The sequence below is a fragment of the Aptenodytes patagonicus genome, chromosome 2 (genome assembly GCF_965638725.1).
Source record: "Aptenodytes patagonicus chromosome 2, bAptPat1.pri.cur, whole genome shotgun sequence".
NCBI classification, from domain to species: Eukaryota; Metazoa; Chordata; class Aves; order Sphenisciformes; family Spheniscidae; genus Aptenodytes; species Aptenodytes patagonicus.
In genome coordinates, this window is record NC_134950.1 from 139,588,068 (window position 1) to 139,602,997 (window position 14,930).

The 14,930-nt window shown below is 37.0% G+C and overlaps 1 protein-coding gene across 2 annotated transcripts in view; it reads left to right on the forward strand.

Moving 5' to 3' along the window:
* Positions 1 to 14,930, forward strand: part of AGMO (alkylglycerol monooxygenase) — a 208,518-nt gene that overhangs the window by 189,683 nt on the left and 3,905 nt on the right. Inside the window, exon 13 of one of the 2 annotated variants that reach the window (XR_012994728.1) lies at positions 2,294 to 6,770. Coding sequence is in view for 1 of the 2 variants with exons in the window: in XM_076331409.1 (XP_076187524.1) it covers positions 2,294 to 2,374 (81 nt within the window). In the remaining variant the exon portion in view is untranslated. Of the gene's footprint in view, positions 1 to 2,293; positions 6,771 to 14,930 lie in introns of those variants that run through there. The other variant, XM_076331409.1, reaches the window with a different exon arrangement.

Here is a 14,930-nt window from a genome sequence, read left to right on the forward strand (position 1 = left end):
CAATAAAGAATTTAATTAAGAAAGAAGAAACTGCATCACTCCATTTTAAAAAGAAAAATTCACCTGAGACATTTTTTTCATTTTCGGGCTATAATAGCAATAACCATCTTTAGCTGAGGACATTTCCTGGGGCTTAATGGCCCATGGCTGTGCTTCTTCAGGTGATCATCATCTCCCAGCAGTCATTAATCCCCTGCAAATGCCCTGCACCTCAGTCATTAAATGTGCTTAAACGTGCTTCTTCTGAAAATGAAATACTTCTATATTTAATGCATCTTCCAGGAATAGGAGTGATCTTTTTGAGGTGAGGAACAAAAGGAGTTTAGTAACGTGTCAGAGAAGTACTAATTATGACAAGTGGATAAGATCTGTTTCTGGAGATAGCACGACAATGAATTTTTCCACAGTAAGAGCATGTTATATGTAAGTCATGATTTTATGTATGTCACGATTCACACTCATCCCAATTATGTAACAGCCAAATCAGAAATACAGATAGATAGTTATTTGTAGTTGGTTTTCTTCTACAGGGCATCTCAGCATAGAAATAAAGCATCTCACAAAACACGGAGAGTATGTGCCTGCAGCACTGCTTAAAAAGTCTTTCCATTCCATAGCTGTAAAATAGAGCTATGCAGTTTTACAAGGTGTTTGTGATAATGCAAGGAAAAAAAAGCTAAATCTTTCATACTTAAAGGTCTGAAACTCTTACAAGTAAGTCTTTTGGTGAGAATTTTATGAGTCTTTCTTACAAATGGGACCACAAATACAGCACCAACAGTGTCATCAGAAGTTTTAAACACAGTAGACAGCCTACCCTTGCTCAAGTAGAATTAAAACCATCAATGAAAATAGTTCAAGGGAATTTTTCTTGATAGAGGTTGAATGGGGATTGGATTTTTTTTATTTGATTGGAATTCTACTTACTGATACATTGTGCTATTTCCATCTCGTGCTACTAACTATGTAATGTATAGATTATGTGAAGCCTGTACCTGTTCCAAACAGGTTGTGAGAGGGATCAGACCTGATCCCATCATGTTCCCTTCAATGACTGCAAAATGAGTACCTTTTAGTTATTATGTTCATTTATTATTTATGTTGGACATTCAGATCTCATGTACTTCAGTGAGTGACTGTGTAGATGAGGACAGAAGTAGATTTTTGGGCCATGCATTGTTAAATGTTGAATATTAAATGATGTTAACGTTAAAATTGGAGATCTCCTAGTCAGTACCTTTTGATTGCAGATTAACCTGAAAAAAGAATGATTATAACCTGACCCCAAAATTCCTTTTCTTTTCAATTTTCTCTGTCCCTTCAAACAAACAAAAAATCACCTGAACAGAATATCTTTCAGTATAAATGGAATGTTTTGTTTAACTTACAGTAAAAAAATTTCACTTGCTTCAATAACCCATAACAACTGCCTTAATTTTTCAATTTTCTAAGTTAGAGAAATTTTTCTATGTGAAAGACAAAGGTTTCTTTCAGAAAATTCAAAATACAAAATTTTACATACACATATGTGCACACACTTTTTATCCTGCTCTCTTTCTTGTTTTTTGGACAAAGCTATTACCTGAATTAGACTTTACCCTGCAAGTATTCCTACTCATCCCAAAGCAGTTTTCAGCAAATAAACTAATGAAAAAAAAAATTATCAGATCTCTCATTAAAATTCACTGACGAAAAGAAAGAGATGCACAGAGCCAAGGACAAGATAAAGAGTATTATATCTTTAAGTTGTTTCTACTCTAGTTTATATCTCATCACAAATAGCAGGTTGGGGAATAAGTACTGATCTATTGTACTGCAGCCGGAACACTTCTTTTACTATAGATTCTATTTAAGGCCTCTTTGGGTATTTATACCCTACCATGCAACTTACAATGTCAGCATTCTTCAGACCGTTTGCCAAAAAAAACAGTTAACATTTTTACACCTACCTTCTGTCACAGCTGGTGTTATTATTGTCCTGTCTTATTATATATGACTCCGAGTACTCCAAATCCAAACTCAATTACAAAGTAGGGAAGGTCATGCAGACTTTGCCAGTTATCTCGTTGTGGTTCCATTCAGAAAGAAAAAATTCAAACAGGAATGTACACAATAAAAAGTATTAGAAAAAAGAAAGCGTACATTCCTAAAGTGAATTTATCAGTATGCCTAGAATTCTTGTATAATTTTTCTACTCGAGAGCTCTCTGTTTTCACCCATTGATTATATTTACAGAAAAGTATAATTTAAAAAATCTTATATAATGTTTCTCATTTTAAATTCTGTGTTGTAGGTCTTGTTTTCCCTCTGCGCTGCATTCTGGGGAATCCAAATTATGAAGCGGATCACTTCATCCAAAGATAAACATCACTGAAAGAGCAGATCTAACATCACTTTAATTACGGAAACAACACTTTGGAATAACCTTCTAAGTTCCTTGGAATTGATCAGCCATGAATCTTACTGAATCACAATCATTTCACTTATGATAGGGGAGGTTTGTGATTTTGCATGAAGGTTTGAAAAATTCATTAGGACATGTATTCATTTTTATTTGATTTTTTTAAAAATATTTAATTTCCCCCAATTTAAAGAAAATGTTAATTCACAACATATATTTTTACATTCAAAGGATTACAAAGTCTTAGAAACCATGTAGAACTAATTGCATTTCGCAGTGATTTTGTTAGTAATCATATGTGAAAAGTATTTTTCACAAGAGGAATAATTATAATCATATTTGTTGTAACCTGGTATGAAGCGACTGACTGTCTTCCTATTGAGGCTAAACATAAACATATGTGAACATCAGTTTTTCCGTAATGATTGAATTACACTAGAATCTCAATGTCATGCCCAATTCAGTGTTCATAATATACAGCTACATAAGGATGAGTAGTCGAGGCAAGAAAATGATTAAAAACAGCATGATAAAATAACTCAAACTAGTATGAGTTGAAACATCTTCAATAAAATTGGCTGATGTATGTGTTGTATAATGCAGACTTGCAGTTTAGACTGAATTATTTAAGGAGTACACCTGCAGTTGCCAACTTTAGATGCTGATCAAGCTAGCACTTACACATGGGTATCCCATTGACTAATGTTACTCACGTGACAAAATATTTGCAAGGCTGGGCCCTTAATTTCTGGTAATTTCCTGCTGGGGTGTTCTCAGGGGAGATGCACATCTTGTCTTTCAGGAGCTGTTGGAAAGATGGTTTGTACTAAGATAGGAAAATTAAATACAAATGGTAAAGGGAGTCTCCAAACAGCAGGACTGGCAAAAATACTGGAGCTAGCTTGTTTTTCTTTCCTCACACTCTTCCAACTTTTTATTTGGCTCCAAGACTTTTAGAAGTGCTTAAAGTCAAGTAGCTAAAAAATGTAGGCTGTCTTGCATGCTTCAAACTAGTAATAATACCTGGATTAAAAAATGGGTTTAAGTTTGGGATGGGTTTTTTCCCCATTTCATTTTCCTTTAAGATGTTAATGACATCTAACAGACATCTCAGATTTAGACAGATAGCCTACTTTTAATTAACCCTTATTTTCAGTGTCTAGCTGTAACAGGTGCCACTGTCTACATAATTGGATGTTTCCAATAAATTGTCAGAAACACAATAGTGTTATATAAATAAAATTGATCCAATGTCTAGTGATAGTATCAGCTTAATTTTATATATTTTTTTTACTTTAAAACCCAAGTTCTAAGTTACTCCATTTGTGTATCAAATGCCTTGTGCCTATCACTTTAGATTATGCTCAAAGACCTTGAAATATTTGACTGAGAAAGCAGGTATTAGTTTGATTAGAGGTACTAATACTTGGAATGAAAAGTAAGGATAATACCGTCCTAAACTGAAGGCGTGTTTAAATAGAGGACTTACTTGTGGCTCTTCTTCATTTCACATAATGAGAAGATGAAAAAACTGGCCCATGAAAAACCTAGAAGAAACCAGATTTTAAATACTTGTTGAGAAGTTTGATTCAAACTTTTATTCATAATAAGGCAGGTTTCTAATGTCTTTTTAAGAAATGGATAAATACAATTATATACCTCTAAGTTCAAGAGTGGAAATATAATCTCGTAACTAACACACCGGTGCGACAGCCAGGAGCTTTCTCTGGTAATACCAGTTCTGACGAAAACTTACCATCTCTTTGCCTGAATTTCCCCATCTGTGGAATGGGGGTGATGGCAATACTGATGGTGTCTCTCACCATAATCAAAGTATTGCATTTGGGATCTTTTCCTTACAAAGCAATTATAGGATATTGAAGAAAATGACAGAATCTGATTCCAGAAGTACCACACAATCTACAAACTTGTTATGTGACCCCATAAGTTAGTGTACCTATATTTTCAAAATTTGTAGTAGCAACATCAACCTCACAGGAATATTTTGAGGTCAGTTTAATATAATGACTAAGTAACATAACAAAGAGTCATACTGAAAGTCAGTTTCCTTATCAAAATAAATCCTTCAAAGAGACAGGAACAGGATAAAGATTTAACGTTTTCTGCATTTAGAAATCTGCAATCTTGGAAGGACAATAATGAAGATCTGAATTAAATTAAATTAATTTTAAAGATATCCTGATGAATGTCATTTATTTACATGAAGTAATGAAAAGAATGTGATTTCAAAGGTAAATTCAGATTAAGATGTAAATGTTTTACGTAAATCACCAGTTTCTCATTCCAGTCATTATCAGTTGCCTACAAATAAACTAAAAAATACAGATAAACTAGTGACAAATATAAAAAGCACAGTAGTTTAACTAAGATCTTATCTGAAAGAAAATAGTTGTACTCATATGAGGTCAATTCTAATAAATGAAATATGCAAAAAACAGGCACAAAGTAGAATCCAAATATACCACTGCTACAGCCTACTCTCTCAGATCCTGAACTCTACAGAAACCTTACTTTCCTACCTTAAAAGTGTCTCATTTCCCAGCTTGATGGGAATCTGGAAATGAAACATTCCTCTGTTTCAATTTGGCAGCCCCAGTTTGGCCAAATGGGGGGGGGAGGGTCTACCATTGGAAACATCTAACATGTCTAACCGAACTGCATCCCTTATAAAAAGTGGCTGATGAAGGCAACCTAGTCATTAGAGCAGAGGCCCAATAAATTTCCCCTTTTCCAAGTATTTTTAAATCCCAATTTCCTATTTCCAAGGACTTGCCATTGTGTATAAGTTGTTTAAAAGCAAAGTGCAGGAGAGGAACAGTGTTCTTCCCATTGCATCCTGAGCAACACAGAGTCTTAGAATGACTCCTCTGGCTGAAGGCTTGAACAGACTCATCATGGGTGTCCGAGACTCGTACTTCGTAATAACATCCACTGGGTACGTATAAGCAATCCTTTGGATACAGACTGGAAGCTAGGGTTTGCCTTTCCTAGAGAAGAGAGAGTTTCAAGGACAAACTCATCGAAACACCCTTGACTGCATCATTCTCCCACTAGCTATGTGGTAGGTAGCTATATCCCTGTCATCTTGCTTGTCATGATTTTTAAAAATATAAATTATTTCAATATTTTAGGCACCTAACACCAGTACTGTATCTAGTTCATACTGTCTTTATAGCCACTGCATAGAGTGAAACAGTCATCCCAAAGATCTCTGGTTTTGAGTAATCAAGAGACTCTGGAGACTAGAGGGCCAATTAATTGAATTATGTGTAGTCAATATATTACAGTTAATTGAATGAATTAAATGCTAACTGCAAACATTGCTTATTGCTAGGATATATTAGCGATATTTTGGTAAGCCACCCTTCTCCCCTCACCTTTTTAAAATTCCATTGCTTATTTCTTTAGAGTTTGACCATGTTGTGCGGGTTGAACAATTGTGTGGGATCAAGTGAAATCAGGTGAATTATGTGAAGAAATTAGTGAACAAAATATTGGTGCAGAACTAATAGATTTTGTGCAAGTAACTATTTTTCTTCTAGAGAGCCACTGTTTAATGTCTGTGGAATCAAAAATATTCTGCAGACTAAAATCCTAGCCTCACATGTCCAAGTGAGAAACTTCATAAATAACATCTGTAATATTTTCAATATTGCTTAAGACTTCCTTTTGGTTTTGTTTGTCATTAAACTCCCCAGTGGCACACCTTGGGGGAAAAATGTAGATAAACAGAACATTTTTCAGCAAGAGTGTTAAAAAAGTGATTTCCCCTGCTCTTTCAGCTGTTGTAATGTCACATCCCTACACACGGCCTTTCCCGGACTATGTACACAGCAATATCAAGTTACTGAAAACCCAGAAGTAAGCAGCTGAATCCTGTGTTCACTTGAGATCTGACCCTGCGCCATTCAAGTCACCAGAAAACTTGCTGCTGACCTCAGGATCAGGGCAGAGCATTCCCTGTATGGAAACAAGAATGATGCAATATTTACTGCAACTCAAGCTTTGGTACAGTGCATTCATTAAAAGTAACACAGTTGCACAATTACTTGTTCCCGTAAGTGGCTAACGTGACGTTCTTTGTGTTACATTAAAATCAGAGCCCTTTGATGGATAAATGATGACAATTAAAGCTGTAAGCTATGCATACCAGATAGAAAGGGCTCAGGGCCCTTTCTCTTGTCTTTCCTGTCTCCAGTTTTCTCTCAAGTCTGTGGGGTTAGGGACGTCGTTACCTAAACCATTATCTGAAAGGAGGTAGTTGATCAGATATTTTAAAGCTTCCTTTTTATAGACAAATTTCTGTGAGCTTTCAGGATTTTATGCCATGCGATCAGACACTACTAAGGTGAGTGGCACCAAAGGTAAGAGTTGTTCAGACTTTTCTTCTTTGCTCTTTAATTTGTGATAAAAAGAGCTATGGCTCAGCAAAGGAGTTCATCAAGAAGAGCAGTAACTCTTAGAGAATGCTCAAAGCATTGCCACATCTTGCAATATTATGCAAACTATGTTGCCCATAGTTGAAGTTTTTCTTAAAAATCTGGCTCCTGGAATCCTGTGACTGCTGCTTTTTTTTTTTTCCTTTACTTATTTGCTTTCTTTAAAAAATGTTTCTGACTGCTAAAAACGACCTATAGAAGGTTCAAAATCTAAGAAGTAAACAAGAAGATTTTAATAGGTAATATTTTAAAATACTTTCCTTTTTAAACCACCCTAGTGATTACATGAGGCTTGACTCATGATTTTTAAACTCTTGGGATTGCTAAATGGGAAAAAACTATTCCTGGTCTACCCTTTTTCCATAAAACCTCTGGTTCCAGCATAGGCATATACAATGGCCATGAGGCAGAGTTTTGCTGGGTTTCTTGGTTCCCTGCTGGTGTTTGACCTGTTCAGTTTGGAATTAAAACAAAGTGGACCACAGAGCTGGCTCTCTGAGGGCCCACTACCCTCAGTAACTCAGCACATGCAGCCCTCAGCCACAGTATGTCGTGTTACCTATCACTCCCAGCAGTTCTGGTCAAAGCAAACAAGAGATGTACTGTGGACTTCAGGATTTTCTCTTTCTCCAGAGGAAACAAGTGTAAAAATACGGAGTTTGAAACTCAGATACAAACCACAAGGTAAAGCAAAAATAAGATATCTCACATACTGGAGAAGCACTTCCATATTAATATCAGGGCCAATGGAAAACTTGGCTCGGTCCTTTGTCATTTTTGCCCCACCTATGGAAAACAGCAGAAAAATGTGGAAACATTGAGTAAGAATGAACTGCTGAGTGTCCTTGTGTTTATGGTTTGGCAAAGAAAAGTGATACAAAATGAATCCTCTTCCCCCCCGCCCCTTGCTATATTTTTAATGCTTCCTCCTTTATCCTTTCTTCCCATTTTTCTGTCTGTCTCTCTCTCTCTCTCGTGTTTATTTATCTTTGCAAAAAATCATCTTCTGTCTTGCTTTAGGTTTGTTATGTGTGGAGGTACATAACGGCATATTTCATATCCACAAATATGTTATTTTATTTTAATAGATGAGAACCAAACATACTTACCTAAGGGTGACTACTTTCTTTACTGTTCCTATCAGTCAACAGGCTCTTCCAGTATTCAAAACACACAATACACTGCTCATACATTGTTAATGTTATATTTATTTGTTTCATATGTATCTGCCTAGTGTCCTCTAATGATTCACTTTCTATTTCCATTCCAGTAACATAGCAGTGTCCTTTTCCCAGTTTCTACTCCCTCTCCTGTTTCTTTGCTATTAATTCCTTTTAGTTACGTGTCCCTTCAGCACCGTGCTTTAGCTGTCACTGTCTCTCTCTGCCTCAGGATGTACCACTGCAGTTTTTACGCACTATTTTCTAACCTGCTGATTTTAGTGTGTTAGAGGCAGGCAGCCCAGTAGTAATAATGTTTGATTAAAAAGAGATTAAATGAATAAAGAAAATCATGGAACATTTTAAACAATATGGAATTTGTGGTGTTTCTGCTACTTACATTTTTTCCACAAACCTTGAATGTAAGTACTTATCAGCACATAAATTACAATTATAGAAATGTTTGCCAGAAAAAAAAAATACTGTAAGACAATTGGACTACAATTTTTAGATCAAAGAATAGCCTATTAATTTACTTACTGAGTGTGATCATGTCTTATGCTAGTGTCTGTCTGCGTTGAGGTCATGAGCCTGTTATTTGAAGATAATGGCATTACTCCTTTGCTTCAAGTAGCAGCATTTGTGATTCCAGTTCTAACAGCCTTTTACCTTCTCTCCACTCATGACTCACGGCTGACTCATTAGCTCTAATCATTCTGAAAGCACAGATTTTATTTTTGCTCTTCTTTTAATCACAGTGAAAAAAAAAAAGCTTTGAGGGAGGGTAAGGTGTTATACACTGCAGCAGTGTAGGTATGTACCAACATGCTTATTTTTGGAAAACCTCAAGTACTCCCAGTTTCCTATCCATCACCACAAACTGGATTTCACTGTGATGTCTAACAAAGGAAAGCCTGATGATCAGGGATCGGTGGAAGAAATGAAAGGGATGTTTCTGAGATTCTGACAGCAAAGTTTGCCACTGAAGGTCAGATCACCTTTGGGTTTATTTTACATATGACTTATTTTCCCTGAAATACAACTGTAAGAGAGGAGTAATGTATTCATGCCTTCATGGCCAATAATAAGGTATATACTTGAATATATTTTTTTCTTTGCCAGCAATATTCCTAATTATTCATGGGAAAATCTAAGAGTGTCTCATGCCTATGGTTAATTATGGTTAATTGTGCCTGATAATTGGACTGTAGTATGTGTGTAAATGGCCTTATTAGTGAAGAACAATGAACAATGGTTTGTGCTACAGAAGCAGAATTATTGCTCAGGTTTTTTTTTCCCCAGGATTTCTCCTTGCAAGAAAGCCCTGTGGTAGCATTGGAATTTAGTTAGCATAGTCTTGGGTGTTATAGGACCATGGAAACTGGCTGTACACTACTAATGGCTTCCTCTTTGCATCTCTTTATGGAAGCCTGTAATATTTTCCCTGAGGAATCAACCAGCTCTTATGATGTTACATGAAAAATAACTCATCTCTGTGTGTGGCTGAGAGACATCTGAGCATTGGCAGAGGTGGGTGTTGTACCACATCAAGCAGCCTAAGCAAGGTGAGGTGATCAGTCTCCCTTCCCCAGCGTTTCCAGGTGGGGAAGCAGAGATGGACTTGGGCAGCAAAAGTTGCAGAGTGAGAGAGGAGCACAGGTTATAGCAGACCCCCCTGGGGCAGCGTGGGGTTATGCTCTGGCAGGGGGACGCAGCAGGAGGTTGGCAGTTACAAGCCTGTCAGGCACAGAAGTGAATAGCACAAAGTCCCTCTCATTCAAAATAGGAAGTTAATAAGAACAGATATGACAGAGAAGATGGTCCACAAACAGTGCCTGTGACCTATTTGTGTGTGGGGGGGTGGTTGTTGTTGTTATTGTTATTCTTTCTTTGGGTTTCTCCTGTTCAGGTAGTTCTCTGTCACACTGTGCCTTGGGTAAGTGCAAAGCACATGGGTCTTCTAATACATAGCAGGGATTTTTCTACCAATACTTTAATCAAGAGGATGAAATGGTATGCTGGTGGGTTTGAGCATTTTACATGTATTCGCAATACACATCTTTATGGTCCTGTCAGATTCTATTGCACTTATATGCAAGATAATGAAAATAGGCAAGATGTAGCACTGGCCATTGAAGCTGGTATAAATACATCCACTAAAGTGCATGATTTAGTACATTTCCTACTGTAATTTTCTCATTTAACAGGATGAGTATACAAAGTTGTGTACAATGCTTGTGAATCACCAGCAGAAACCACTTCTGGTTAGTGGATAGAGAGGTCCAGTATTTTAAAAAAATTATTTCTTTCGAATTTTCAGAATGAACAAATGTTCAGATAATACTTCCTCTAAATAGTATTTCACACACAAAATAGTTGTAGGCAGTGTAACACAGAGCAGTAGCTATGAAGTTAATTTTTATCAGTATGTTGAAGAAATTATCAGAGATGTCTTGCAGTCAGATTTTAATGGGAAACAGCAGTAACGACCAATATTACTGTTAATAAGAGTTAGAAAATATTGATCACTGTATTCTTAATATTAGTAAAAGTAACTCAACATTTCAAGTTCAGTTGCACAATCTGAGCTCAGTCAAATTTGCCAAAAATGTGCACTGGGATGTTTTTGTTTTTTCTGGAAGATTTTCTGGAACTTATGGAAAATGTAGTTATGTAGTCTAAATATATTCTGTGGAAAATACGCAACTGTAAGGCCCATTTTCCTGTTAAGGAGATCTCAGAGCAACAGAATTAATAGTGCCTGAGTCCTTGAGCTTGTCTGGTTAGAAGATACGCATTTGGTTTCTAAGATGTGGAGATGTATGTCTGAATTCTCACAGAGTAGGCTACGCAGATATACTTTTGTTTTTTCCAGAAGGCATAGTCATATTTCTCAACCACTCTGTAGTATTTCTGGGTAACTGCAGTCATAACCTCCATGTTTTTGCTGACTACATATGCAGCAGATGCTAAGGTTAAAAAGGTGCAAAATAATAGCACTACATGGCTTTGTTCTTACATTTGGTTCCTCTGGGGAACAGCTTCTGATTAGGGAGAAGTGAGCTAAAATTATGTAGAAATATATTTTTCTTTCACGGTTTCTGCATCTTATTTGCTTGTCCGGAGAAAATATGTTAATTTTTTCAACTATGCATTGGAAGTCCTACCAACATTTTCCTTTTCAGCTTTTCATAGCTGTGGTCATTGCTTACTTCACATTTTATTTTCTTTATCCCTATAGCAAGTATGGAATTATAGGCTAGGTAAAATCCTGTGCTTTAGATGTTTGAGAAAATCTGATTAATAAAATCCCATTAATGATTTTGCTGTGTTATGGCAATTGCTATTGGAGGCTGCTGCTTTTGACTTTTTCTCACTGGATTCTTTGAAAGGTCTCAGTGCCTTTCTTACACCTTCTACAGGGAAACTACACAAATGGGGAAAGCCAGCTAGGCTGAGGACCCTAGCATCATCTCCTGTGTATGGATTACCCATGCAAGAATTTTTTAAGAGTCAAGAAGAGTGATGCTGTGCAGTTTCAATCTGCTTTCTGGCTGCCCATTTTACAAAGTCTCTGGAGGTGGTCACCCAAGTAAACTGCTTAGACACCATGTGTGGGGGCTTGGGGTCAACTTTTCTCTAATGAGCTGATTCCAAGATTAAGAGAGTCTCACAGATAAGGTTCCTGCTGTCACTAGCACATCAGAGAAGATTAGTGAGAGATGAAAGAGTAACCCCTCCTTTAACAAGAAACAGCAGGTAAAAAGCAAATTAAAAAGCCCCTTGCTGTGTTCTCTAAGAGCTAATTCTAGATTATATGTGCTCAGGTGCTGCCATTTCTGGTGGGAAGAAACCCTGCGACCTGTCGTGTGCGCTCATACTTAGTGGTCTCCAGCATGCACTGATGTTTATACCTTTCAGAAATTCCCATCATCCCAAAGCAAAGCTGGTCTTGAAAAAAAAATATTTTTAGGCAGATGAGACAGAAGCAACAATTTGGTTCTATTCCTACAGTGTTTTACTAAGAAAAGCCTGATCCTTGGCTGACATAAATTGGGTAGCTGTGCTGACCTTTGTGTTTGGTTGTTTTTTCTTTTTGTCTCATTGAATTTCCTCACATCCTAAGCTCATTAAACTGTGGCTCAGCCAAATTCCCTGTAAGAAATGGTTTAAAAGGTAAGTGCAGTAGCATATTGTAAGTTCTGTAGCTTAGGGCAGAAATTTTTTACAAAGACATTTGCATTAAAATACAAAGGTTTTCTAGACTGGGAGCCACAGACTTGTCATTAGCAGAACAATCCAAGTGTCTGTGTCTTCGAATTAATGCACGGGTCCAGGATTCTAGACAGAGCGAGAAGACTTCCTGCATGAGCAATAGGGCTCTAGGCTCTACAGGTCATTTACAACAAGTTATTCAACTACTCTTGTCTCTTTGGTCCTTCAGCTAGTTGCTTGTAAATAGACTAGCGAGCTTTTGGACATATTTGTTACTCAAAATAACTCCAAACTGGAACAAGGTTCATAAGCAGATCATAGGGGCCCATGAACTGTCCTGTTTGCATTGGATACTGACATCTTGTGGTACAATTTAGTTTGGGGATGGATCCCGACGCAGTTTTTGCAAAACTTGCACCAGTGAAAATGCTCTACTTGATCAAAATGACATCCAACATATGGGCTTACAGAGATTTATAGAAAGAGTCACTAGGTTTTCTAAAGGTAGAAAGCCTCCCATTCCCAGGTGTGTTCCCAAAAATTAGGGGCTACAGACTGCTTTTTATTTTTAAAAAGTAGCTTGTTTTCCAAGGCAGTAGAGCTGGTAGAGTCATCTCAACATCATGTAGTAGAGCTGACACAGTAGCTACGTAGGGTTTTGCTACTCTATTCCAAGCAGTATAAAAAAGAGATTCAGAACAATGAAATATTCCAATATTCATGCAGAAAATATGCTTTTTTCCAAAGATTTAGGGGTTGGACAAAAAGAACAAAGTATCTGCTTGGTCAGTACAAAAGCTGAAAGATTTCTGTAGCATGGGCAAATAGCTCTGAAATTATTTTACTCATAAGCTTTACTTATCCATTTCAAGCAGCTCTGTCATGTTTTGACAGGCCATTCCAAAAACAATAGTAAAGCTTCATAGCAGACTTACTCCAGATGCGATCCAAAACAACAGGAAAAACGAGCATTTGTAAAACACAGCACAGTAACGTGCAAAGTGGGCTAAAGAAAAGATAGGCCATTTTTTGTAGTTTAATCAGGAGAGAGCAAAAAGCTAACAGGAGAGTGCTTATTAGCCCAGACACTCAGTAGGTTCAGCCTTACTTTCATATTCAGTGAAACTATTAGATATTTTTGATCTAATAGTAAGGGCTTAAAGAATGAAAAGATGTGCACTGTTTGGCTGGCAGCTGCTCACTTCAATGTCTAGCTTAATGAATTGTGCTGTCATGCTGGGATTTGAAGCAGTCCAGTGAGTAAGGCTTCCCTGCTGCCTTTCTCTTTGACTGCATTATACAACCAGCTCTCTTTTATATTTTGATACTGACATCTATTGGAGCTTTGAAGAATAATCTTTTGAAAAAAAATCCAAATGTATATTAGTAAAAGAAAAATTGTTTGACAACTAAAAATTTCAGTTAAAACAAAAGCAGATACATAGCTGTCATCAAAACATATACAAGAATGAAAATACCGATGTGAAAAAGAAAAATGTGGCAAGAGTTCAAATCAGATTCAAGAAAAAAATGTGCCTTTCTCTCTTTTGATGATGGGTGATCTTAGAAACCTACCCAGATGTCTGAAGTTTGTTTAGAAAAAACCCATCAACTAAAGCTGCAACCTCAAAGTGAAACAAATACAGGATTTGATTGAATCCCCTCTAGATATATGCAAGATTTCAACAAGTATGACAAGACCAAATCTAACAGAGTGGGTACAGTAGCAGTTAGCCAGTCAGCAAAGACTTGGCAAGCCTTCCTCAAGCAACTGAAGCCTGTGCTGTCAAAAGGACACAGCCATCCGGATTATCTAGAATGAAATTAGCTCTGGCTTTTCTAAGCAAGCCATCTTCACACCTCTGGATTATATTGTGAATACGGCTTGTGTCTGTTTAGAGCTTATGACAAGGGTCCTAGTCTTGTCCAGAGATGTAAGACATACACAATGAATAAGTGTGGCCAATGGATTTACATTACAATAAATTAGCCAATGTATTTACATTTTTTTAAATGTGTATGTACTATGAGAAGACTTAGCATTCAGTCCCTGGTGTCAGCAGTAGGCATTACTGAGTAACGCTACCTCACAAAATCTCCAGGAGAAATTAGATCTGAAATGCGCAAGGAGAGCGTGCTGTGACAAGCACAGTCCCCAGGACAGCCCCTTTCCCTTCTGTTCCTCGTTCTCCTGAGGACTCCCAGAGTCCCTTCATGCACACCAGAGAAACGTGCCTTATTTTCCTCAGCCCATGTCTCTTCATAACATCTGGCCCATGATGGATATCCTCATATGAAAGTTTCATGTTTATTTGCTAAAGGTTGTGACTTTGGGGCCTGTAGGTTTTAATTACATTTTACTTCTTGGTATTGTTTCACATAACTTAAGATCTGTTTATTAATTCTGGTATACCTTCACCAGTAGCAACATGGCTTATACCCTATTGATTCCAGTATGGTAATAAAACCACAACTCAGTCAGGGAGCTGGTCAGACAGGGATCTTACTATGAAATGAAGAGGTGAAGTATGATCTTAGAATAGCAAACATAATTGACTCAAACAATCTGAGTGCAAAAGAACTTGATAAAGCCTCGAATAACTTGACTATTTTCTGAACTGCATGTTTTGCAAATCTCTATGCATAAACCCCTTCATATACCATATAAAACAATTGATAATGTCTTCAGTTATT